Here is a 26,463-nt window from a genome sequence, read left to right as displayed (position 1 = left end):
TTCTTTTTTTTTTTCTGATAAAAAAAATGCTTCCAAACTTCAGAAAAAATTTTAAATGGCAATAAGACTAATTATACTGCTACACTGAAAATGTATTAATTATTTACATTTCTCAGTGGTATCAAATAAAAGTATGAGTAATTCATGTTTTTTTTCAAAAAACGCCAAATTTTTTTGATTTTTAAAATGGCAAGTTAATCTATTATTTGTTAGGAAATCAATGATTAAATTTTTTATTTGATTAATTGTTATCTGTTACCACCGTTATCCGTAATGTTTTTCTATCCATTTAATATCCTGGTGAAACATTTACCTTGCTTATCACTCATTATTCCAGAATTTGAGGGGGAAAAATGAAATGAGAATAGAAAATTTGTATTTTTAAAAAGATTCTACACTCCATTATCTCATATTTTTGTAACAAGTCTCACTCAAATTCAGTATTCTCAGCTTTATTATTGCTTAAAAATCCTCTTTAGCAACAAGCTGCTTGTTCATTCTCAGTAAGATTTTCATTAATTGTTCTTCATAAATTTCCTTATTTGTTTGTAATAAATGCTTTCTTTCAATTGAAGAGAAGTTTTCCAAAACTGGTTAAGTCAAAAAATGAAAAAAATGAGATAACTTATTTTTCTGGAAATTCTCTCTGATGTCTATTTAATGAATAAAACCATTTCATGCAAAACTTGTTATATGGCAATATAAAGTAAGTACAAAATATTGACATTTTTCCAAAACTTGGTAAGTCATGATACGAATTCTTTCCAAAACTTGTTATGTCCATGCGCATGCGCAGTGAAAGCATTTTGTTGCAATGGCGTCGAACGACAATGTAGATGTATTGGAGCTCCTTGATGAATTCGCTTCCCCAGTAACACCCGGTAGAGGACGAAAAAGAATTAAAGAATGGCAGAAAACAAAAGATAAGAGTACAAAATATAAAAAGATCGATAAAGTGCCAATACTAAGCTGCCAACATCGTAATGGCCAGTGTAGGGCTGGTGACCTAGTTTCGAAAGATTTACAAGGTTGGTCTCTTCTAATATTAGTAGATCTACTATTAGACAGTAGTCTAATAGTTATAGTTATAGTAATATAATCGAGTCTAGTTATTATTGAAAAAAATAACTTTTTGTTTTAAGGATTAGACCTATATATTTTATTATTAATATAGGCATTATTTTTTAGTTTTTAATAAAGTACTATTGTTTATTATAAAAATGGTTTTATATTTATAATATTCTAATGTTAATATTTAAATTTAATATAATAAAATTGTAATATAATTTATATTATATTTAATTATATTTTCTTTTGTTTTTAGGATTTTTCGATGCATTTTATCAATGTGGAGAAAAGATTGAGCAAGACAAGTTCATTCTAAGGCATGTGTCGAGTAAAATGCCATCTAGAACAAGACATTGTAAGGCATTGCAGACTAAAACACGCCGGCAAATACTTAACTACACTGTGCGCAACAGTGCAGGTGACCTAGTGCCTCTATGTTCTAAATCATTTAGATCAATTGCATGTTGTTCTGCAGACCGTATTCAGAGAATACAGCGCAACTACGCCCAGAATGAAAGCTCTGTTATTAAAGAGACCAGAGGTGGATCCAGACAGAGTCTCAATGATATAAGGATAACAAAAAGCATCACAGACTTCATCGCTACCTAACGATGCAGAGAAAGTCATTATGGGAGAGGCAAAAGTGTGAGGTCGTATCTTCCCCCAGAGCTGTCTATTGCCAAAATGTGGCGTACATGGAAATCTAAGCAACATGAAAAAGCTTCGTTATCAAAGTTTACTCAAGTGTTCATTTCCAAATTCAACTTAGGCTTTGGAAATCCTAGAACAGATGTCTGCTCTTTTTGTGAGACAACGAAAATGGAAATTAAGAGTGCAAGCACACCAGCTGCTAAGCAAAAGCTTATTACTACTTTCCAGGTATGGCTGTACAACCTTACATTTGTAAGGCAGGGTGCAAAACAAGACAAACAAAATGTGGACATGGCTTGAGACTCAAAGTGGACGCGGAAGCAATCAAGTAGCTTCTGCATTATTGAACTACTTAGATAAGATTGAAGATGAGTGCAGTCAAAATGAAGTGAGTCCTAAAATTATACGCCTTTTTTCAGATGCTTGCTCATCGCAAAATAAAAACTCTGTTGTAATGAGCACTCTGATGAATTTCATTAAAAAAAGTGAAGTTTTTACAAAAATTGAACATTTTTTCCCTATTCGAGGGCGTAGTTATATGCCTCCAGATAGAGTGTTTGGAAGAATAGAGAAAATGCTTCGGAAAAGAGAAAATATTCTATCCCCAGAGGAATATTGATATTTTTTCTGAATTTGGCACTTTACACGTATTTGTAATAAACTGGGAAATGTTTGATTTTCAGTTGGTAACAAAAAATATTTTAAAATCAAAGCTACCATTCTTAATGAGAGAACAGCGAGTGTTAACCTATACTAAAACTGCACTGTTTGTTCAGATAACCTACAATGCTGAACCAACAATGGTAACAGTTTTGGCTAAGGGGAAGAAAATCGAGGCGCTTGAAAAGGCTGTTAAATTAACCCCAGAAAACAAAGTTAAAAAAGTTAAAGCTGATGATGTGCGAAAACTTATGTCATTTTTTACTATTCCAGCTAATGCAGTTTCATTTTATAATGATGTATTGGGAGCGAATGTTGAAGGAGAAGGAGAGGAAGTTCAGATCTATGATGGTATCACTGAATCTTTTTTGTAAAAATTTCCTATAACTGATGTTTGTTCTATTATTAATATTTTTTGTTATATTTTTTTGAAATGTAATGTATTTTTATTTTCTGTTCATTGTATCATTTAAATTTGCTTCATTTGACATAATCCACATATTAATATTATCACTTCACTATTAAGACGTGTGTCTTGTCAACTACTATTACATGTAGATACTTTATATTTTATTGCAACTGTTAGTGTTCTTGTTTAGTGTGTTTTGGAAAATTTTTCAATAAAAAGCCAAAAATAATACATTGGAGATTTAAATTATTGCATAATGTTGTTATTAATGTTGTTATTAATGTTATTCTGTAATAATGTTGTTTAAAATTAAGTATTTTGTAATCATATTAAGCTTTCAATCACTGCATTTGAAGAATAAATGACTGTAAATAAATACAAATAAAAAGTTTAATGTGATTATCTTCAATTAAGATTATTATTAAAGGGCTTTAGTCTAAGTTCAGTTATTTTTTAAAGACAATACTTACTTTATGTAAAATTAAAAGATGTTACAACACAACAATCAACAGTTATAGAAGAGTTTTTACCTAGTACATTTTATAGTTCAACCAAAACTTGTTAAGTCACATGGACTTACACAGTTTTGGAAAAATGAACACATTTTAAAGGGCTTAAAAAGTGGCTTATAATAAACAAAGATTTACCAAAGCTTAATTATAAATGAAGTGTAAGTAATTTGAATGTTTTCAACTTATAAAAATTTACATGTGAGTTTTAGTTTTTTCATAAACAAAAAAACCTAAATATCTCAAAACTACAAAAATGGACTTAACAAGTTTTGGAAAACTGCTCTTCAATTTAGAATCACTTAGTTTGGAAAAAGCACTTTTTAAATAAAAAAAAAGTCGTTTACTATTTTTACATATAGCCTTGACAAAAATTTTCATCACATCAAGTTTTATGTGTAAGTTTGGAAGAATCACATTTTTTTCGGGAATAAGAGGTTCATATTTGACAGAGTTTGTAGTGGTTTATGTTGTTTCTACTGTCCCAAAAGTAAAGAAAAACAGTATTTTGTAAACTCTCCCTGTAATTCAAGTAATGTGGGAACAACTTTTAATCAGCACAAAATTTTTTTTTTTTTTTTTTTTTGTATTTGATTAAGTGTAAGATGAGTTGTTGTTTTCATATATTTCTTTTAAAATAACTGAGTATCTAATAGGCAGCCAATAAAGATATTGGTTGCTGTGGTGAAGTAATATTGCTTTTAAGATTACAGGTTTGAACCATCCATAAAAATTCTTCATTTGTCATTGTGATAAAGTATTGTGATATAATATTGTTAAAAAAGCAAATTGACTCGGTGTTTGTAAAAATGTTTGACAAGTGTCTGTTTCTTTTCCTCTGCACACATACTTTTGTGTTGGGTGCTAGCAAATGCCATTCTTTCAATCTAGATTTCAATATTTCAGCTTACTCAACAGGCAAAAAAAACCTGAGTCAAATTGTTCAACTCATACTTTTCAAATAAATGTGGTACTGCAGGAAGCTATTGGAAGGTATATATTCTGATGTTTGTCTATTTACCTCAATGTCTTCTTTATTAAATAAGTCATTTAATACAATGTAGCACAAATTGCTACATTGTATAAAATGAATTGCAAAAGTTTTGCGGTCCATTCTTTACATTGCACCACTGAATGACCAAAATAATGTAAATATGGTTGTTTCACCTTGTCAGTTGCAACTCTTTTGGTTTAAAAATATCTTTTCCACAAACAACAAAATTTACTTATGTGGTTTAGCATTTTTGACACAAACTTTTTCTGCGTAACATTTGAATAAGTCTTAGTAATTTTCCAAACAAATTCTTTAAATGATATTAGAAACACCAAAGTTTAAGATTTACCGTCACATATACTTCTAATTATTAAAATGTTTAGTTGACTTATTTTGTAATGGTAATATAAATGAGGGTAAATGAAAATATTGTAGAAATCATGACTAAGAAATATGATGTTAGAAACCCATATAATTAGGCAATTTTGGTTACAAATGAATAAGAAATTTAATGTTATAAAAATTGTCACACTGCAATAAAGTCTTAAATTGAAATTGAATTTTGTTTTTCTCCACAGCTGGTGCATGTTTGAATGGTTTTTAAAAAAGGAGAAATCATGAAGTGAAGATTGCTATCATTGAAGTTCTTAACAACATTTAAAAAGAAGGAATTTTATCATCCATCCATTGATATTTTTTTTCCAAATATCTTGATTAACCATGAATTACACCATAAAAATTGTAAAATTTAGCATCTAATTTTCGTTATTTTATTGTTGATAAAAAGTTTGAAAAGAAAACTTCAAGTCATTAAAATGTAAAGCCACTTGACATTTGCCTACAATTGTGGTAATTTATCTTTGGTCTGTCCTCTCAATCTGGTTATTATGCCTGTTTGTGGTATTAAGTTTAAAGCTTCCCTAGAAGGAGAATCTCCAAGAACTACACATTTTCTTGATTATTGGTACAAATTAGTTATTTAAAATAGAGCAAATCACAGATAAAAGGTTTCCAAAATTGTTTGATAAAATTTCTGAAAGCTGAAACTCATTACTTAATTTCATCTCCTAATAATTTTAACACTAACTTGTGATTGTAACACTACTTGGGAGACTATTCACATATTGGCTCAAGTTTACAATATAGTAAAAGTTGATATTTAGGTGAGAGATATTTTATCTCAATCTAATTTATCTATAGTAGACTGTCTAAGGAAGTTTTCAAAAGTTAAAAAACGCATCTTTGGATTAGAATCAGGCAACAAAGTTCCATCAGTTACTGAATAATTTATTTAATACTTGTTTATAATTGCTTGTTTTCTACCAAAGTGTACTTGCTCTTTATGCTTAGCATAAGAGCAAGTACATTTTTAAGATTACATTATTAAAATAATTATGAAGATTTAGAAAAATGCTCAATAATCATACTTAAAATAATAACTTATGATAAAAATGAAGTTCTCAAAATAATATTCTAACTATATTTATTAAAGGTTGCATGTAATTCATTTACTAAAACTACACCTTAAATTAATACTTTTTCACTATAATTAATACTGTTTCACTATAATTGATACTTTTTCACTAAAATTAATACTGTTTCACTAAAATTAATACTGTTTCACTATAATTGATACTATATCACTATAATTAATACTGCTTCACTATAATTGATACTAGTTCACTATAGTTAATACTGTTTCACTACAAGTAATACTGTTTCACTATAATTAATACTGTTTCATTATAATTAATACTTTTTCACTACAAGTAATACTGTTTCACTATAATTAATACTAATTCACTACAATTAATACTGCTTCACTATAATTAATACTATTTCACTATAATTTACTCTATTTCACTATAAATAATACTGTTTCACTATAATTAGTTAAATGTTACTTAATTAAAACATGTAAAAAAAGTTGTTGTTTAAATTATTAGATGAATTTAAACAAGCTTTTTATGCTTACTAAAGTTTTTCTCTTTTGATATTTGATTAACTTAAGTTATTATATCTATACGTTTATTTCCCTGTGTAATCCATTTAGTCCTTACTTTCTTATTATATTAGTTACAACTGTTGCTTTGCATATTTTTTTAATTAGTGGTGATTACTTTTAGAGCTTGGTATTGTGTATGGATCAGAGTTACAAGTAACCGATGTTACCAGTCCTAAAGTAATTTTAGTAACAATAGCAGCACAGCTTCCAGATGTACAAATATCTGCCATTGAATGAGATAATTTTTTACTTGTGAAAAAAAATTTTCTTTTTGAGAAAGTCTTAAGTTGGAATATGTTCTTCTACATATATTTTCAATATTTTTAAAAGCTTGACATTAACTTCAATAGTGTGTGTTTATTTTTTGACTTTAAGATATTTAAGTATTTTATTTGTTTTTTTTTTTTTCATGGAAATAATATGTAATTATAAGTATGAATATTACTTTTTTGAAACTCAAATAGAAAAAGTTAAATACAAATAATTTTTTACAAATCTTTTTTTACAATTTTTTTTTTTTAAAAAAGAACAAAAAAGACCAGCATATATAAAAAGCACATTTTTTATTTTTTTATATATTTATTTGAAATTAAGAGTTAATTTATGGAAAGATCAACATGACAACAAAAACTGATGCTAATGAAATAAACACTTGTATCTCAAGCTCATCTGAAGAAGATTTATTTGTTTTAAACACAGAAAAAGATTTAGTTAAATACGTTTCCAGCTCATCAGAGGAAGATATTTTTACACCTTGTCAGTATCAAATTAAAGGAGATAAAGGTACTGTATTACCAGCTGTAGACCCAACTGTAATAAAAGAACTTGAAGAACAAGCTAAATATACTCAAGTAAATTTGGAGAAAATTATTCTTTTTTTATCCAATGAGCTAAGCAGTATAACAAAAGTATCATTAGAAAGTGTGCAAACATATCACAATACAATCAACAATACTCATATAGAAGTTGAAAATAGTATTAGATCCATGTATGGACTGATTGCAAAATGTGAGGAACTTGATCAAAAAATGAAGCTAATGGCTGATTTAGCAGTTCAGGTTAAGAATATTAAACAAACTGTGGATGTTCTTGAGCAACTATATAAATAATAAACTTATTACTTTTCTTTGATTGCTAAACTTAGAGTGAAGTATTGATTACCAAAAAGTTAAAGTGGTTTAACTTTGCTTTTATTTTTTATTCATATTTTTTTATTTTGAATATTAGTATTAAGGATTAGCTGTTGAAATGTTTTATTGATGTTTCTATTATTGCTTGAAAAACTGTGATAACATTATTTTTTTAAGCTAATATGATAATAAGAAATGATAGACATTTTTTGTAAACTTTTTACAATCCCAACATCAATTTAGATTTAAATTTATTAAAATTTCTTTTTTATTTTTAAAAAAGTGTATTATATCTGTGTAAGCATTAAAAATTGATAATAGTTACAATAATATTTATGTAAATGAATTATTTTGTCCTAGTGGTTGATTGAAGCCAGGAAATGTAAGTAAATTCCATCCAAATTTATATAATAGTCATTTATTTAATGTAATATTAAAAGATTAATATTTTACCAGATTTTTTACAACAGAAATAAAAACCATATTGAACACATGGTTTTATTCTTTGTCAGAAAATTTGTAAAAAATATAGGTATTTTATCAGTATGCAAAATAAGATAAGTTTAAAATCAGATTTGAGCTTAAGTGCTATTCATGAAAAAATGCAAAAAAAAATTTTTTTTCAAATAAAAGAGTTTAACATTTCTCTTGATATCTTAATAAAAGAGAGGTTTTATAGTGGTGTGAAAAATTTTAGAATCATTTTTAAATTTCAAAAATTTTTTGGCCAGAGCATGGGTTTTTTTTTTGTTTTCCATCTAAATAAAGTCATAACGTTTTTTATTTTTCTGATGTCATTATGAACTTGTAAAAAATTAAAATTTTTTTGCAATTTCAACCAGTTTCAAATTTTTTGGATTTTGAGGTAAGTTTGTCTGATTTTCTAACTTTGGTACAAATGTGCAGGCTGTCTTAAGATACACTGTTCTAACATTTTTAATCCCTTTATCAATTTTTTTTTTTTTAAAGTTAGGCGGTATTAGTGTACCTAGCAGCTCTGTGACATTTAATTTTTTTTATGCTTCATTATTCTTGAAATAATTTTGTGTTGTTTTTAACAATCTAAAAAGTTACTGATTTAACTCAAAAAAGAATTAAAATTTAAGCTCTTAAGAATTAAAAAAATAAAACTTGATGCATTCTTTCAAAAGAGATTGTTAAAAAAGTTTGTTTTATTCAAAAAACAATTTATACTAACAAGAGAAGACTTGATATGGGACTGATATCATCTCCAAAATGACCTCTGACCTCTTGACCTCTTTGTTGTAATGCTGCATACAAGGCGGATTTTGGTGTTGAATTGCAGGATAGAAAGAAAAACAATTAGCAAGCAATTTAAGGGTACAGTGGATCAGCTTAATATCAGAGATTGCTGCTCACTGACCTAGGAAGTCTCTAGTTAGCAACAAGCAAAAACTCAAATTTCTCTAGATATCTAAGGATCACCAAAATTGAACTATTGCTTATTCATAGTGGCCACAGTCCTGGAATGTTCTGGAAAATTAAATTTTTTTCAAAAATGTCCTGAAATGTTCTGGAATTTTTTTTTCTAAATCAAGTTAAAAAATTACTAATATTGAAGTAATATTAATTTTTTTTGCAAATATATGTGTGTATATATATATATATATATATATATATATATATATATATATATATATATATATATATATATATATATATATATTTATTCTATAATTCAATCAGTATGAATAAATTTAATGTTAAGATTATTGATAATATTTATTTAATAGGATATAAAATGTCCTGGAATGTCCTGGAAATGTCCTGGAATTTTACTTTTAAAGTTTTGTGGCCACCATGTGATTAGAGCAAGTAAACTGAATGAAATCAGTTTTGTACCTTTTTATGTAGTTATTACACTTTTATAATACTCTTACCTAACATCAATCATACAGTTTTTACTGTCATTTTATCTTTGTTTTTTTTTTGTTTTTTTGTCAGTGAGAAAGGAATCCTAACTCAATGAGATAGTGCCTGGCTCAACTGATAGAAACCTTGATATTATTCTGCTGTAATGTACATTGAAACTTCTTCGCTTTTTGCCTAATGTTTAGCAGTATTTTTCCTGCATTCTATCACTAAAACTTGGTTGGTGCAAGGCAATATAACCAAGTTCTGACTAGAGGTCCAGTGTTTCTGAGACAATCTTAGTCAATTATCAAATGGTGTGAGTTGCTTTTTAAGTAAGACTGACAAGTAAATTTATACATTAACAAAAAAGTACTGTTGCTAACTTTATCTAAATGAAAAACCCTATGCACCAGCCAAACAAATCAACTAAATTTAAAACTAATTTTATTATTTTTCACACTACTTTATATTCTAATTTTTTTAAATATATTTTAAGATAGTTTAAATTTCTTTCTTTTTTATTATAGATCACATCATGTTTTTATTCAGGTTCAGGTGGAGAAGTAACTTAATGTATAAGAGTAATTGTTTTAGTGGTGGAAAAATTTTGTACGAGTTTAGTTCTGCTAAAGATAATAATTCTACAAATATTAACAAAGCTGTATCAAAGCGCAGAAGGATGCTTATTTATGCTAAAGGTAATGTTTTTGTCAAAGATTTAGTTAAACGAACAGACTGATGAAATGTGCATTTGGGGTTAATATCGAGGTTTTAATTTTGTATATGTACATTATAACTATCTAAATCATAATTCAGGAGATAAAATGTTTGTTGATTGGAAACGTCTGTATTTGAAAGCAGGGGATGGTGGAAAAGGCTCAGACTCATTTGTGCATTCTAAGTATGCTTATAATAACTTTTTTTCTCTCAACACAAGCACTTATTTTCTGTTCTTAATGGTTCTTATTTACTCAAACTGGTTATGATTTTTTAAAAAGAATAAAGATTGATAGCATTTCATGTTGAAGTTTATAATCCTAGATAAATATTTTAAAACAACAAAAATGAAAATAATGTTAATTTATAATTAGAACTTAAATAAAAGCTGCTTTTAATTAAGTTCTTTTTTTTTTTTTATTGTTTTGTAGAGATCACAAAGGTGGTCCTGATGGTGGAGACGGAGGTAGAGGAGGAAATATTTCTATAATTGCGGACTCGTCTTTCTCACACCTGTCTCATTTAAAGTCTTCTTATCATGCTGAAAGAGGTGGGAATGGATCTGGAAGGAATAGGCATGGAAGAAATGGTGATGATTTATTAATTAAGGTAAGTATTTGGATGCAGCAAAACATGCCTAATTAAAGTATAAAAATATTGTGTTGTAATCGGCGCAATAGTAATTAGATTCCATAAAAGTGGTAAAAGTAACTGCCAAGTTTCAATGGAACTGAAAATAGTGAGAAGAACAATAGGTTACAACATGAAGAATTTTAATGCGAATCAGAATGTATTTAACAAAAACTTATTCTGAGGATAGAAAGATTGTAATGAAGACATGTTGAAATGGGCTGAAGAACATAAAAAATGAATACTTGAACACTGGAAGACAGTCCTATGGAGTGATATTTCCAAGTTTAAAGTTTTCGTTTTCTACTACAAAAAGTGTTTGTATGCAGATCAGAATGGAGGAAAACATCTGACAAATACTTTTACTTTTCGTCATACATATGTTTATTGGTGTGGAACTCTTTTAGTGGCAATTTAGAACCATTTTTGAATGACAAAGTAGAATCTTTACAAATCTTTGAATAGTTTGAGTTTTTACAAATGCCTGAATAATTAAAAGACAACCTGTTGAATAATTTAAAGACAACGCTGTAACAAATTGTAAAAATGGAAACATGGTGATGTTTTAAATTATTTTTAGGTTCCCCAAGGATCTATTATTTTCAAGGCAGCAACTTCTGATATAGTTGCTGACCTTGTCAATGAAGGTAATTGTGCTACTGTTGCTTTTGGTGGATATGGTGGAAAGGGTAATGTTCATTTTAGGTCATCATTAAACGTTAAGCCTCGAGAATTTACAGAAGGTGGCTTTGGTGATGAGTTATACATTGACATTGAGTTAAAATCAATCGCTGATGTTGGGCTGGTAGGCAAATTCTTTTAAGTATTTATGTTTTTTTTTCTGAAAGGGTGTATAATGTCCTAGCTTATCACAGATAATTTTCTATTCAAAGGTTTATTCTAACTTGTAATACTTAATGCTAAAAGTAAGTCAAAATAACTAAAGGTCGTCCAGAATGGAAATGACCTAAGGCAGGGGTGGGGAACCTGCGGGCTTGAAATCTAAGATTAAGAACTTAAATTTTTTTTTAAATATTTTAGAAAAAATAATTAAATTTAAAAAATTACTTTAATTTTATATTTTAGTTATAATAAAATGTATGAATGCTAATGTTAATTAAGGGAAAAAATTGTTTAACTTGGCAAAGCTGGTACAGTAATAATTGATTGACAAAAATGACAACAAAACATAACAAAATGAATAAATAAAAACAACGTACGAATTTTTTTTTTTGTGACATTAGAAATCAATAGACTGTAAGTTTTTGTATTATGATGTATATCATGGTTTTCTATTTATGTCTAATTTTTCAACTAGTATCAAAATGTCAGTTCTCCCTAAAAAAGCAAGAACAGTGCAAGAGGAAAATCGGTCTTTTAATGAAAAATGGGAGGAAGATTACTTTATTATTCCAACCAAGGATAAAATGCTTTGCTTGTTGTGTGACCTCACATTTGCTACTTAGAAGAATGCTACTGCAAAGAGACATGAAAACATTCATAAGGATCATAAGTATGCAAAATTAGAGGGAGAAGCTCGAAAAAATGCATTAGCAAAACTGAAGTCTCAAAAAAGCAAACAACAGCAGACATTTCAATTGTTCGAGAACATGGAAATAGAGCAAGGGGGGCATCCATAAAGTACGTACGCAGGTATGGGGGGTGGGGGGTTACCAAAAAACGTACAAATGCGTACAAGGGGAGGGGAGTGTTCAAGACAGCGAGTACGTACGCGGTTTGTCTATCTTTCTCAGGAATTATTTTTAAAACTTAATCTGCATAAAAAGCAACGAACTTTTCGAATGTAAAAAATCTTTTTTTTAAATTACGCAACCTGGTTTTTATCTTTTCAATTAAAACTTTACAACAAGTTATTTTTTTATTATTTTAAATTAATATTTTATTATTAACTTGTTATTAACAATGTACTACTTCAAATTATTATTAAAGTTTAAATGTATTTTTTCTGATTATAAAAAACAAATATTTTTAAAAACAACAATTTTAATGCTAATAGAGACCAACACCTTTCATTGCGAAATGTAACTGCAATTAATTTGAGTCGGGTTATTTTTTTACGTTCTTCGCTTTAACGACACTGAATCTTATGATGAAATCGTTTATTTCCAAATAAACAAAAACTTTTATCTATCTAATCGAATAATTGAAAACGTTGCAACAAAAAAAAATGCTTACTCCCAAGATGTCGAACGAATTTGTTGGGAACGAGGAAAAGTATCTTCAACTCCTTGAGTTATATAAGAAAGCATATTCAACACTTGAAAAACAAAAGCAGTATCAGCACGCACAGGAGTTGTGGAAAATAGTAAAATATGATCAGTCTTTGTATGAAAAAAAAGTAAACGAATTAAAAGTGAAAGCAAAAAAGTCAAAAGGATCAATCATGTCATTCTGAGGAAATGCTTTATCACCGCCTAGCAAAAAGAAAAAAGATATCCATCCAGTGCCGTCTTCGTCAAATAAAATACAAAGTTTTCCGAACGCAACTACGACAGAACCTGAAAGGATTGAACTTAGTAAGCCATTTTTTGTAATAATTTACAAACTTTTTCTCTCATGATTTTCTATATATTTAATTCAACCGAATTGGTAATTAAACTACATTGTACGACTATATTGCAATTGCATAGTTTTATTCATCATAATTGGACAACTTGACTATTTTCTCTACATCCAATCTCTATAACTATCAAGAATTTATAATAGTTTATTTTTGATAATTTCCTAATTTAGATTTAACATCAAACAAGAAGGAAAGAGCAAATCCGGCGCAAGTTAAAAGTCGGAAGAAAATCTCAGATATTGAATCACAGCTTTCATCCTTAATAATCTTACGCGATTCTGGTTTGTCTACTGTAACGAGGAAACAATTAGACAATGTGAAAGAAAGCATAAGAAGAGAAAAAACAAACTTGGACAGGTAAATGTTAAGAGATATATCGAATAGAGCTAAGAAGTATAGACAGACGTCTTGGCCATAAAAACAAAACTTTTAAGCAGGCAGTAACTTTCAAAATTTTGTTTTCAAATTGTCAATAAGAACTTTAAATTGAGGATTTACAAAGTTCGCAGAATTCAGAAAACCTTAAGTATAGAAGGTTTTATAACGGAATCAAAGATTTATGTAATATTTTGTTTTCAGATTGATTCGTGAATCGGCACGACAAAGAAAACGGAGGCAAAAACTTAAAGAGGGCATCGAAACAGTTTGTCAAAACAACCCTGAAGTATCGAGTGCTTTGAAACAGTTTATGCGAAACCATCCTGGACGACTACGGCTCGAAATTGATCAACCAGAACTTTTATCAACAATCATAAAAATTGTGCAAATTTCATCAGCAGCAGATGTGCGTCGAAGAACAGAATATCTTCGCAGTGTTTTCAGAAAGAGCTGACGAAAATAGGCTTCAACTTGAGTAGAAGTGGTTTGTACCTTCGTCTTTTACCACGACGTGAAAACACTCATGAAGGAAAAAAGCATGTAAAAACAGTTCCTGTGAAGCTACTACGTCCAGAAAATTCACTGCGAAAAAGAAATGATGATAGAATGTTTGCCAAATCTTTTATTGATGACATGTTTGAAGTTTGCAAATTTTTTGGACCAAAAGCTGTGCTTTTCATGTCCAATGATGATAAAGCCAGGGTACCGTTGGGTCTTACTGCTGCAAGCCTTCAAGCGCCGTTGCTGATGCATATGGAATACAAGGTCAAACTTATGGATCATGGCTTTGTCGTTGGCCCACAGCACAAGTTAATCCCATCGGTGTATGGCATATGCGAAGTTAACAATAATGGAAATGTATCCTACAGTGGAGACACTTTCATACGCATAAGAAGTGGGAAACACGATACATCGAATGCTTTTACACATGCTTTTGATGTTAGGGAGCTTTTTGAAACCAAGATGGTTAGACGTAAACCAATTATGTTAATGGAGACTGATGGAGCTCAAGATGAGGCACCACGCTTCCCTAAAACATTAGCAACTGCTGTTGATCTCTTCCGCTTGCTGGATTTAGATGTCTTGCTTCACGGTGTGAATGCAGCTGGGCTTTCAGCCTTTAACCCCATTGAAAGAAGAATGGCACCTCTTTCTCGTGATTTGGCTGGAATAGTTCTTCTCCATGATTATTTTGGCGATAACCTTGATTCTTCGGGCAGTTCCAGTTGGAAAAGCATATAAACCGCCGAATCCTGATCCTGTTTGGGTAGAGAAACATTGCCAGTAATCGCGATACTGTCTACATTTTGTGAAATGCCAGGACAAGTTATGTTGTTCATCGTTTGAAACAAATTGGCTGAATACCATCCCCCAACGTTTCATTCCATTTCCGGCCATCTACGAGTACTGCGAGAATGTTTACAAAGCGATGGAACTATCTCGATATTTTAAAAACATATCAAACCATTCAAACTTTGCACCTCTGACGCATAGGCTTTTGCTACAAGATATACCTACAGTAGGGCAGGTCGAATTACAACTTTTTTTGGATTTCAGTGTTTGGCATTATGGAGATAATTTCTAAACAGTCCAAAAACACATCCTGGAAAATTTTATGAAATTAAAATAGTTTCTTCATGAGCGATTTTAGCTTTGAAGTTGGGTCCTAAGGCTTTCCGCGCAACATTTACTGCGGCATTGTATTATAAATTCAGGACCCAACTAATTTATATATAAAATAAAATAGATAAAAAGCAAAAGGACTGACAGTTACTTAGAAATAAAGAAAAACAAAATAAAGTACTCTAAATCAAAAAAAATTTTTTTTTTTTCTAAGTTAGATATTCATACTTTAACAAAATTCTTTTGTAAATTCTGGTCCGGATTTTATAAAAAAAAACGCAAATTTAAAATGTTGAAAATTTGTTTAATGGTTATATCAGGGGTCTAAAACTGTAATCCTGCGGCTCTTTTTTTAAAATTATTTAATGAATATTTATTTTAACTATTTAATGAAAAACCTCTCTAGTTAAAAAAGGTTACCGACGCCTGGGTTATATAATAGAATATTTGTAAAATAGAAAATCTTAATTATTTCAGATAAGTTAAATTTACCCAATAAGTTAAATTTTAATAACGATTATTAAAAACCTTTGAAATAACTGTCAAAATTTGAAATTATATAAATAAAAGATTCCATAAAAAAATTGCATTCAGATCTTTTTATTTATTAAGAAATTATTTTAACAATGTTCAACCACACGAGGTAATGACTAACTCAAAAATTATTATACATTTTTATTAAATTTTAATTTTACATGTACAAGTAGCAATAAATTAGTTTTTAAATTAACAAAAAATATCATCATATGTCTCACCATAATAACGTTTAGACATAAAACTCTTTCTATGCTTTCTGCTTAGAATTTTTGCTAAAATATGCTTATGACGTGCTTCCTTTCTAAAAACAGTATGAGAAGCCATGGAAACAAGTTGTACAGATCTCTCAACACTCTGTGAATGTGAAGGAAGACCTGGGAGGTCAATTTTTTCTCCAGATAATAACTTTTCTACTATCTCTTCATCAGTAATATTTTGAGTTGTTGCTGGTTCATCTATGTCTTCATCGAAAATGTTTATGAGCTCATACCATATATGAGCATCAATGTTAATTTCTGGAATTTTATTAATTCTGTTTATAACTTGGCCATCTTTTTTACGATTTCTAATATCAAGGTAATCTCTGCATTGCTATTGATCTTATATATATTTCCTCTGACTTTAACATTGAGTACAAAATATTCTCAGGAAGTAGGCAAAAAGTATTGAACCTTAAGTTTGCTATGCAAATATCTTGCACCTCTTTTCCTTGGAGCTTGATTTGGTTAATCATAAAATATATAATTGATGGAGCTTCGTGTAACTTATTGCTCTTTTTATGGAGGAACCATGTAGGAACATAGACTTGGACAATATAGGTTACCAAAATAATTAATTTAGAATCAGGAACTAGTACTCGGACATATAAAGACATCAACCGTATTGCCAATGTTAACCAACGAGAATGATTAAGGGGACCAATTTTCCAACTTGAATATTTAACACTCATATTTCCAGTGGCAATTGCAATGCAATATTCATATAAAAGCCTCTGGTCACTACTTAAATCATCTAAAATTTCTTTTTCTAAAACAATAATTGGAGACTTAATAACACCAAAATTAACAACTAAATTAAGCTCATTATTGATATTTGCCATTTTACCTAAAGGTCCAGCAAAATGGTTTGGTGAATTAGTTACTCCATCAATTTTTTTAAACAAAGATCTAAAGGGAAGCTCATTCTGATGAAGATAGCAGCCTATAGTCTGAAGTTTTCGTCCTAGTTTTTTCTCTAACTCCACAACCATTCCTGCTTTATGACCTGTGTTTGTGGAAGTATTGTCTACCAAAACTGCTTTTAGAGTGTTTAAAGAATCATACTCTTCAAGAACTTCGTATAGGCACTGAGCTTGCTTTTTTCCTGTTGCTCCAACAAGAGGTAAAACTTTGTGAGTAAGATACTCCCCACTGTAAAGGTTAGGGAGAAGTTCTTTAGTCACAGTCATGTGGTGTTCTTTCTCTGTTGATCTCTTTAACACAACCTCACCATCTTCTTTTTTTATTTCACTTATAACTAAAGTTTCATTATCAATTTTACCATCAACATCAAGGCAAACAAACCCTCTGTTATTTTCAAAGGATTTTAAGTCTGACAATACTTTAACTGACTTTTTTTGTCTGTCTATTTTGGATTTGTCTAAAACTAAACTTGATATAATTGCTGGATCATTAAACAGTCCTGATAGATCGAGCAAAAGAGTATTCCCTAATGCAGCTCCAATCGAACTTCCTATATCGTTTCTGATCAACTCAATAGCAAACTTTGGAAACTTCCAAAGATTGTAAATTCCTGATGGATTTCTTGCAGGCTCCCATATCTAAAAGAAAAGTTATAAAGTTAATTAACAAAAAAATTTTATATAAAAAAGTGATATGTTAAAAAAAAGAAAGTAAATTTTAAAAATGTAATAATGAACTTAATTTCGATTTATTAGTTAATTACCTCACTAGAGCTAGAAATAACAGATTCTGAATCAGATTCTGATAATACTATTTCTGGAAGTAAATTAAATGTTTCTTGTTGTAATGATTGTTCCATATTTTTATGTTCAGTTTTATGTTTCTTTAAAGATCCTTTTTTAGACCTTTCACAATCAACTGAGCCAAGTTGAAATTTTTATCATTACAAAGTACAACTTTAAGATCACATGTGCAGGAACTGATATCAAAAAGCCTATCCAATTTTTTAGAAGTGTTTTTTTCTGTTAATACTTTGCATTTTCTTCGGTTAATTAACCTGGATATGTTTAGAAGTACTCCAACTTTTTTTTCGACACAATATGTGGACATTAATGGTAGCCGAGTGTTAACTTTTTTCCAAATCATGATTACTTTTTCAGCTATTAGTTTTACAATTACGCTAAAGCAATAACTTGGATAAGTATTGTTAAGAAAATAAAAATCTTGAATAATCTGTCTGTTTGTGGGTGGTTCTGTATTTGCAAGAGGGTTAGGACTTCCACAAAACTTGCTTTTTGTGCAATTTCGTGTTTTACGCTTGTTTGAAAACATTATTTTTCGTCCACAAAACTTTCTTTTTCCCACACAATTATAACATTTGTTTATTTTGCGTAAGTGCGGCAATTTTTAATTTGTATAAAAATGTTAGTGATAAAGATGGCGTTGCAAAAAAATTTTTAATTAAATATATCAATATTTAAAATCATTTTAGCTCAACTTAAACTTCATTAAAACAAAAAAAACTTTACCAAGCACATTTTTTTCACCTATTAATCAAATCTGTTTATTACCAAACCTCTGATTCCAAAATCGACCTGCCCTAACCTACAGAAGGCTTAAAGTACAAAATTATACCATTTGATCTGTATTGTCCTTCATTGGATAAAAAACTTGTAAACGAAATTTGCGACAAATGCAATAAATACTGGCCGAGCGAGGCAGCAATGAAACGGCACAAGAAAGCACATAAAAAACAAAAAATAAAGATTGATATGGAGAGTGATTTAAGTGAAAGTGAAGAAGTCAGTGAGGAGATTACTAATGAAAGATTAGAAGCAGAGTTCATGCCTGTTTTCCATAACATTTTCAATTTATTTAAGTCACCATTTGTGGAAATATAAATAGCTAAATTGATCTTTTTTGTGTTTAATGATTTGAAAACTTTTTTTTTTGGGTGGGGGGGGAGGTCATACTTTTTTAATAAATAACGCGTACGTACGCAGAGGGGGAGGGGTGTTAAAAGCGTATAAGTGCGTACTAGGGGGGAGGGGGGTCCAAAAGCATTGGTTTTACTGCGTACGTACTTTATGGACGTCCTCCAACTGAACCAACATATAAAATTACTCTTATTCTTGGCAAAATAAGAAAACCATATAGTGATATTGAAACCTTGAAGGCTTGCCTCATTGAAGCAGTGTCATGTATGGATCCAGATAAAGTGGATAAGTATAAGCAGCTTCCGCTTTCTCGGCGAAAAATTACGGACCGTCAACATGAGCTTGCTACAAATAGTTCTGAGCAATTAATCTCAATATGTCAAATGGAGGACGCATATTATTCAATTGCTTTAGATGAGTCCACTGATATGACTGATTCTGCCCAACTTCTGTTATTTATTCGGGTTATAACTGCAGACTTCAAAAGTTATGAAGAGTTGTTTGCTTTAGAAACACTAAAAGGAAAAACGCGAGGCTGTGATATATTTGCTGCTTTTAAAGAAAAAAGTTGTCAGGCTCAACTTCAGTTCAAAAATCTAGTCAGCATTTGTTCTGATGGAGCTTCTTCTATGCGTGGAAAAAATGAAGGGTTCATTGCTTTCCTGAAAAAAAAATTGTCTGATCCAGATTGTCTGATTACATTTCATTGTATTCTCCATCAGCAAAGTCTTTGTGCAAAAACTTTCGATGACACATTAAAAAAAGTTATAGGGATTGTAAATTATATACGGGCACATTCTTCACGCCATCGACAGTTTCGAAACCTTTTGCAATCTGATGAAGAAACATATTCTGTGGATCTTCCTTACTATTCCAAAGTTCGTTGGTTGTCACAAGGGTTAGTACTGCAAAAATTGCTTGAGCTTCGAAAACAAATTGAGGAGTTTTTTACAAGTCAAAAGAAAATCTGTGAGCTTTCTAATCCAGAATTTTGTAGAGATGCTGCATTCCTCTGCGATCTGATGGCAAAGCATAACATGCTGAATAGTTGATTGCAAGGTAAAACTAAGCCAATCTATGAAATGTGGCAACAGATTCAGGCATTCAAGAAAAAACTTGTTTTTCTTAAAGATGTTATTTCTAAGTCAAATTTATCAACAGAACATTTCCCAGAGCTCAAAAAAATTATTCTTGAACAAAAAAATGAGAAAAAGGTTGAAAAATAATGATATATCAAGATATGAAACAGTCCTGGATTCTTTGATTGCAGAATTTAATGACAGGTTTAAAGACTTTGAAGAACATAATGAAACACTGAAACTAGCTTTTCACCCTCATCTTGTTGAAATTTCAACATCTCCAGAATATTTACAAATGGAATTGATTGAGCTTTCTGAGGACAGTATCCTAAAATCTCTCTTTGACAACAAGAAGGATCCATTGGAAACTTGGAAAACTGCAGTTGAGTATCCAAAACTCCGTCAAATTGCCAGGCGTCTTCTGAGCTGCTTTGGTACAAGCTACTGCTGTGAATCTACGTTTTCACACATGACATTTATCAAGTCTTAAGGTCACAGTTGACCGATGAGCATCTGGAAGACCAACTGAAGCTTAAAACTATAAAAATAGAGCCAAATATTCAAGTTCTGGTTCAAAAGAAACAGAATCAGAAAAGTCATTGATAACTTTTGTGATATCATGATACATTAAAAAATATTGTGATACATGCGTTAGAAATATTGTGATACAAGATGCTTTAAGAAATATAACATTAGTACGAGTACTATACACCAAATTTGCATATTTATTAGTGCGGCCCCCAAACAATTTTTTTAAGGGTCATGCGGCCCCCAAGTTCAGAAAGGTTCCCCACACTCGACCTAAGGGATTTGGAAATATTTTGAGAACCACTAAATCGATTATAAAAAGTTTTTTGTTTTAAGGCAAAATTTTCTTCCTTGCAAATAACATAAAGGAAGTTTAAAAAAGTGATTGTAAACAAATAAAATGTGTTCGCAAGTAGAATTGAGAAAATTTGTTTTGGATGAGTGGCTTTAAAATCGTGATGTTCCAATTAATACGCTAGCAAAAAAAATATAAAGTTTAAAGGAAAACTTTTTGTCATATCATTAAATCGTGGAGTAAAAGTCGTGGATTTGAAAGATAATCAAGAAACTTAGAAATTTTAAAACTTGATCAAAAAGTGATCAGTAGGATCGATGGTAATCCAGAGTACTCCGTTCGGGATATCAAAAAAAAAAAAAGAAAAAACTAGTGTTCCAAAGGCAATCCAAAAGTCAAAAAGAGATTTAAATACAAGACAAACAATCAGAAATTTTTTGGAAGATTTAACAGCACTTTAGCGAAGGCCAAAAACTGATGTCGAAAACTACTAAGACATGTACCAGAAAAAATCTGCGCGGACATTATAAAGGATATTTATCTAACTATTTCGATATTGAATGTTATGTATATTTTAAAAGTCTATATATAATAATATTTTTAAATTTCACTTAAGAAAGTTTGTGAAGTTTTGTACGTGGGAACGCACGCACTTTGCGTTTTACACTCGACATCAGCTTTTGCACAGTCTTCGGCTGGACTTTCTTGGTAGCTCTCATCCATTTATTTTTAAAGTCTTTAATGTTTTTGGCTTCTTTTACATTGAACCTTAGTTTTCTTTTGACAAGAGCCCAATATCTTTCGATAGGACGTAGTTCGGGACAATTTGGTGGATTGCAGTGTTTTTCAACGAAATCTACTTTATGTTCTCTAAGCCAGTTTAAAGTTGTCCCAGAGTATAGACATGATGCTAAATCGGGCCAAAATAACGGGTTACCCGTGTGTGTTCTTAAAAACGCAAAAGACTTTCTTGAGGCATTCTTTTATGTATATTTTGGTGTTAATTGTTCCCGTAGTCACAAAACAAGAGCTTCTTTCACCACATTCAAAAATTGCTTGCCAAACTAAGAATTTTTAAGCGAATTTTTGCATTCCAATCCATTTATATTTGGAATTCAGTTTCTTGCGATTAATTGCTGAATAATATTGGTGTCCTGGAAGAGATCGGAAATATGCAGCACAATAAGCTTCGTCGTCAATAATCAAACAAGATTTTTTAGCACATAATTTTTTATAGAGCAGCTTTGAACATCGAATTGCGACATTTTCTTGCTTTTCTTCACGACGAGAAACTTTTTTCTTTTTATAAGATTTATAACCACAATTTCTCTTAACTCTTTGTAAAGTGGAAGCACTTGTCTTAAATTTATTCGCTAATGTTCGAACAGAAATCTCCGGTTTTCTGTCTAAGGCATCTTTTACCTTTTTACCAAGATCTCGTCTAACAAAACATTTTTTTCTTCCACTTCCTGATTTTCTTATGATTGTACCAGTGTCCTTAAATCATTTCACAACGCTCTGCACTGTTCTCAAAGCAATCTGCAGCTCTTTAGAAATTGTTTTGTTTGATGCACCAGGATTTTCAACGAAAAAATGCAAAATTTTTTCTCGCTTATCTTGATTTGATGACGTTTCAATTAAAGCTAATTGTTTTAATAACAGAGTTGTTTAAATTTTGAACAACATTAATACAATCACATTTTAAAACAATTAGCTTTTTTAAATGATGTACGGTTTCCGTAAACACCACATCAGAACACGCGCAGATTTTTTCTGGTACATGTCTTACGAGAAGAGCATCAAGGAAATTTTATCATCCATTACAAAGTGTTTAGTAATGGATGATATAACCTACTGCAAACTCGATTGTTCAACGCTCCCAGGCCAGCAGTTTTACTCAACCCCAAAAAGGACAAAACCTGGTCTTTCGCTAAAAGCATTTAAAACCAAAAAGCTTGGTAAGAAAGTTATGGTTTGACAAGCCATCCGTTGTTTTGGTTTCAAAACTTAGCCATTTTTCACGAACGGAAACATGAGCTTCGAAGTTTACGCGAAAGAATGTTAAAAAATGTGACTTATGCCTAACGTCATAAAGCACGATAATCCCCCGTCTACTGGCCTGTCTTGCATCATCTCATTACTCAAGAAGTGTAATCGAATGGTATCAACAAAATGGTGTTGAATTTGTCCCAAAAAAACATGAATCCACGTGCCAAATTTTTTTCAAATTGAAAAATTTGGGCAAGCATGAAACGTGAGCTACGTTAGAAGTGCAAAAATGCAGCAGACATTTAATCAATTTGCTGAATTTGGGGTGTGGCATGATGAGATTGTAATAAAACCGTCGTCCAAAAGTTTATGCGATGTGTCTGCACTAAATGGAGAAAATATTATAATCAGCTTAAAGATGATGCTTTCTAAAATCTTTTCTGTATTTGGAGATAAATTTGCTTTTAAACAGAAAAAATTATTAAAATCGAAAGTAGTTCTCGAAATATAACAAAAATTATTATCATTAAGGACATTCTTTATTTTGAGAAAATCCAGCTTTTTAAGTGTGTAATAATTGACGGTTTTTAAAAAAAAGTTAAGTAATAAGTAATTAATTATTTGTTTGTGCTATTTAATAATATTTATTTTATTACAATTATTTATTTGTGGTCATATTTATTTAATGCATAAAGTAAATTAGGGTAAATATTACTTGGTTTAATTTGACAAAAACTTAACTTAAGGACTCTTAGCATTTGGTTAGAAGATGAAAGTGACAATATAATCTAGATTCTTTCTACATTACACCGAAGCACATTGGGCCAGTGAGTAATAAAAGTTAAAAAAAAAAGAATAAAAATTTTTATTAATCGCTATTGTATTTCATTGAGATAAAAATTTTTAATAATGCACACAAGCATTGTGTCACAGCATTTTCACATAATAAGTTTATGTTTAAATGTTAACTTAAAAATGTTTTGCAACAAATGTGCTTTTAAAAATTTTTACAAAGATATTTTTTTTTTTTCTGGCTTCCAGTTCTTGTACTCTTGGTATTTGTAGTCTTAAATTTTGTTAAAAAGCTCTAAAAAAAGAAAATATATATATTTGTTTTATAATTTAATTACTAAGACAGTATTTAATATTTCTTTAAATGACCTCGTGTTAGTAAATTATGAACATGTTTTTATAATAGCAGATAAATAAAATAGGAGTTTTGGTAAATATTTGTTGTAAACATTTTAGTTTTCCATTTAGATAAGTATTGAAGTAGTGTAATATATTCAAATTTATTAGGAAAAATAGTATTTCAAATAAAAATTACAATGTTAGAATTTTAAGTCATGTTGGAACGAACAGATGGTTTGAGAAGAAATATGCTAGATGGCTAGATTGTGAGTTTTGATGTAACTAGGTACGCAATAAATCAGCTTATAGAAATCTCCTGGTGCTATTGGTGGACTTTCTTTAGATTATGATGAATGCCTTCCGAAAGTAAAGCATTTAAAGTAATCAATAAAATAAAGCATCAATATTCCCTCCGAACGTGAAGCATCTAAAATTAGAAATTTGCAAAAATTCTCATCCAGTCAGCTATTATTTGTAACTAAGTTAAAATATTTCTGCCTTCGTCTTCGCAAGAAATTGAACTTTTGGTACAACATTTTCCGGTTTTAATAAAAAAGCGGTGTTTAAGTAAGATTGCCCTCAATTGCATAGATTTCTAGGTTGATATTTCAAAATTGACTAATGTTGAAAAACTCGATCTTCAGTTGGATTTATTTTGCGGCGAATAGAGAGAATCGAACTAAAAGAAAAGCAGGAAGAGAAAAAGAACGAATTTAAAGATAAATTTATCTTTAATTATTCATTCGTTTCATAAAAGCAAATCCATGTCAGTCGCAGAGAGATTTTGCGAGAAATTTTAAATACAGCCAAGTTTTGATAAGAAGAGTAATTAAATCTCAAGAATTTAAAGCATATAATAATTTCAAGTATATATAAATTGAAGAACTTGCTCCCATGTTCCTTGGATGGTAGGCAATTTGTTTCTGTGAAGAAGCGGATAGCAGCTTCTAAAAAAGCAACTCCAAGCACGACCCAGGAGATCTCAAGCACTCGCAATAATATTTGTTTTCTATCAAATGTTTAAGTTTTCGAGTAATAAGTAATTAAAGGGTACTAAATTCTATCGTAATAAAGTATTAAATTCGTCACAAAAAGTGGCATTCTGGCCCGATGTGCGAAACGGTAATTACACTTGCTACTACCAAGAAATTTTTTGCTCTTTAAGTTTCTTACGTGCCATGAAAATGTGTTGTTCAAATTTTTTAGTTTCTCGTACATGTTCTATAATTATTTATTTCATTTAAGGTTGGTTTTCCCAACGCGGGTAAATCAACATTACTACGTTCTCTTTCACGTGCAACCCCCAAAGTTGCTGACTATCCATTTACTACGCTCAGTCCTAACATTGGTATAATGGTGTTCGAAAATATAAAGATTTCTGGTATAATAATTGAGATATTTTTATAGTATGGCAAGTGCTGTTATCATTTTTATAAGTAATAAAAACTATCTACGTCATCAAAAAAAATGTTAAAAGTTATTTTAATTTATTTTCGATAGTTGTTGTATATTTCGATAGTCAAGTTGTATATTTAATTTTGTAGTTATAATTGATGATATCTTTAGTTGCCGATATACCAGGATTAATTGAAGGTGCTCATGTTAACAAAGGCCTTGGTCATGTATTTCTTCGCCATATTGAACGTTGCAACTTTTTGTTGTATGTTTTGGACATATCAGTGAATGATCCCCTTCATCAATTCGAAATATTAAAGAATGAACTAAGAATGTACAAGTTGAATATGACCAGCTTAAATTCAATTGTTGTTTTAAATAAAATTGATTTATTAGATCAGTATCAAGCGGTTGTGGCAAGCATTCAAAGTAAAATTGATCTTCCGGTCATTGGTGTTTCGGCCGTTAAATCAGAAAATATAGACAATCTAAAAAACTTAATAAAACGAAATTTTATGCCACGATAACTTCTCAACAAAGAACTTAAGGTTCTACTGTAAGTTTTTATCCGTTCTTTTGATGGCGTTTTGTTAAGAAAAAGCTAAACAATAGATTTTAGAAACAGTTTGTTATCTATTAATCACAAGCTATAAGTTTAGTTAAATTTAAGGAGTACACTGTGCACGTCATCGATATTTACTTATTCTCGAGTGCTTTTACAGTGGTGCTACTAAACCTGGAAAAACATGTATCTGTAAGAGATGCGTTATGTTGAGTAAACAAGGTTATTTAGGGGGTCTGGTGAAAATTATTAAGTTCTTTATATGTGCAAAAAAGAGATTTGTTTGTCATATAAAAAGCCAAACTTTAGTTTTTAAAGCGTGTAACTAATAATAAGAAAAACATTTTTTTGCAATAACAATTTTTCCAATAATTCATATTATACTTCTTTAATTGAGTTGGTGAGAATCAGAATGGTTTAAGTCAAAAAGAAAAAAAAGAATTTAGTTTAGTCAATATTTATGATTATAATGCATCATTCTGTTAAATTTGAGCTTGGTGCAAGTCATTAGTAACTAATTGTTTTTTTTGGCAAATCTTATTACGAACTAATTAATGTTAATGTTTTTTAATACTGTTTGCACATGCAAATTGCAA

The 26,463-nt window shown here is 30.0% G+C and overlaps 5 protein-coding genes and 2 pseudogenes across 20 annotated transcripts in view; 6 read left to right on the top strand and 1 right to left on the bottom strand.

Annotated features, from left to right (window-relative positions):
• Positions 1 to 6,791, top strand: part of LOC145193942 (NEDD8-activating enzyme E1 catalytic subunit-like) — a 32,324-nt gene extending 25,533 nt beyond the window's left edge. For 7 of the 11 annotated variants that reach the window (XR_016445711.1, XM_090069036.1, XM_090069040.1 and 4 more), the window contains one exon: positions 6,418 to 6,791. Coding sequence is in view for 8 of the 11 variants with exons in the window: in XM_090069036.1 (XP_089925162.1) it covers positions 6,418 to 6,533 (116 nt within the window). In the remaining 3 variants the exon portion in view is untranslated. Of the gene's footprint in view, positions 1 to 4,188; positions 4,291 to 6,417 lie in introns of those variants that run through there. The other 4 variants (XM_090069039.1, XM_090069037.1, XR_016445712.1 and 1 more) reach the window with 4 other exon arrangements.
• LOC149881119 (uncharacterized) lies at positions 289 to 2,730 on the top strand. The gene is made up of 2 exons (XM_090069050.1): positions 289 to 1,028; positions 1,325 to 2,730. The coding sequence occupies exons 1-2, from the start codon at positions 815 to 817 to the stop codon at positions 1,675 to 1,677; spliced, it is 567 nt and encodes a 188-aa protein (XP_089925176.1). The 5' UTR covers positions 289 to 814; the 3' UTR covers positions 1,678 to 2,730.
• On the top strand, positions 2,003 to 2,753 carry LOC149881118 (uncharacterized). Its single transcript, XM_090069051.1, has 2 exons — positions 2,003 to 2,107; positions 2,496 to 2,753. The coding sequence occupies exons 1-2, from the start codon at positions 2,003 to 2,005 to the stop codon at positions 2,751 to 2,753; spliced, it is 363 nt and encodes a 120-aa protein (XP_089925177.1).
• Positions 6,792 to 6,913: 122 nt separating the features above from the next.
• Positions 6,914 to 7,571, top strand: LOC145194009 (BLOC-1-related complex subunit 6-like). The gene has a single exon (XM_080071582.2). It carries the CDS (start codon positions 6,914 to 6,916, stop codon positions 7,403 to 7,405), a length of 492 nt encoding a protein of 163 aa, XP_079927708.2. The 3' UTR covers positions 7,406 to 7,571.
• A 6-nt stretch (positions 7,572 to 7,577) lies between these two features.
• LOC145194016 (uncharacterized) lies at positions 7,578 to 25,927 on the top strand. 4 transcript variants are annotated; one of them, XM_090069047.1, is made up of 7 exons: positions 7,578 to 7,808; positions 9,851 to 9,999; positions 10,118 to 10,202; positions 10,450 to 10,627; positions 11,229 to 11,453; positions 25,156 to 25,291; positions 25,477 to 25,927. In XM_090069047.1, coding segments are annotated over exons 1-7 (1,131 nt in total). In that variant the 5' UTR covers positions 7,578 to 7,806; the 3' UTR covers positions 25,833 to 25,927. The 4 variants fall into 4 exon arrangements, with proteins under 4 accessions (XP_089925173.1, XP_089925172.1, XP_089925174.1 ...); XM_090069046.1 differs by having other exon boundaries at positions 9,829 to 9,999; XM_090069045.1 differs by lacking the exon at positions 7,578 to 7,808 and adding an exon at positions 9,598 to 9,617.
• Positions 12,707 to 14,552, top strand: LOC149881117 (uncharacterized; annotated as a pseudogene). Its single transcript, XR_016445716.1, has 3 exons — positions 12,707 to 13,185; positions 13,403 to 13,589; positions 13,812 to 14,552. The product of XR_016445716.1 is annotated as an uncharacterized LOC149881117 (transcript).
• LOC149881116 (uncharacterized) lies at positions 15,945 to 18,283 on the bottom strand (annotated as a pseudogene). The gene is made up of 2 exons (XR_016445710.1): positions 17,715 to 18,283; positions 15,945 to 17,589 (listed from the first exon to the last, which is right to left on the bottom strand). The product of XR_016445710.1 is annotated as an uncharacterized LOC149881116 (transcript).
• Positions 25,928 to 26,463: the final 536 nt, after the last annotated feature.

This window comes from Hydra viridissima, unplaced genomic scaffold (assembly GCF_058129835.1).
Source record: "Hydra viridissima isolate aposymbiotic clone 2 unplaced genomic scaffold, HvirCarnegie_v1 scaffold_12, whole genome shotgun sequence".
NCBI lineage: Eukaryota > Metazoa > Cnidaria > Hydrozoa > Anthoathecata > Hydridae > Hydra > Hydra viridissima.
This window is presented reverse-complemented; position numbering and strand designations above follow the sequence as displayed.

Coding starts and splice junctions, on each gene's coding strand:
- LOC149881119 (XM_090069050.1), top strand. CDS start 815: ATGGCGTCGAACGACAATGTAGATGTATTGGAGCTCCTTGATGAATTC. Junction 1,029..1,324: donor AGTTTCGAAAGATTTACAAG/GTTGGTCTCTTC, acceptor TTTTGTTTTTAG/GATTTTTCGATGCATTTTAT.
- LOC149881118 (XM_090069051.1), top strand. CDS start 2,003: ATGTGGACATGGCTTGAGACTCAAAGTGGACGCGGAAGCAATCAAGTA. Junction 2,108..2,495: donor ATGAGTGCAGTCAAAATGAA/GTGAGTCCTAAA, acceptor CTGTTTGTTCAG/ATAACCTACAATGCTGAACC.
- LOC145194009 (XM_080071582.2), top strand. CDS start 6,914: ATGACAACAAAAACTGATGCTAATGAAATAAACACTTGTATCTCAAGC.
- LOC145194016 (XM_090069046.1), top strand. CDS start 9,837: ATGTTTTTATTCAGGTTCAGGTGGAGAAGTAACTTAATGTATAAGAGT. Junction 10,000..10,117: donor GATGCTTATTTATGCTAAAG/GTAATGTTTTTG, acceptor ATCATAATTCAG/GAGATAAAATGTTTGTTGAT. Junction 11,454..25,155: donor CAATCGCTGATGTTGGGCTG/GTAGGCAAATTC, acceptor ATTTCATTTAAG/GTTGGTTTTCCCAACGCGGG.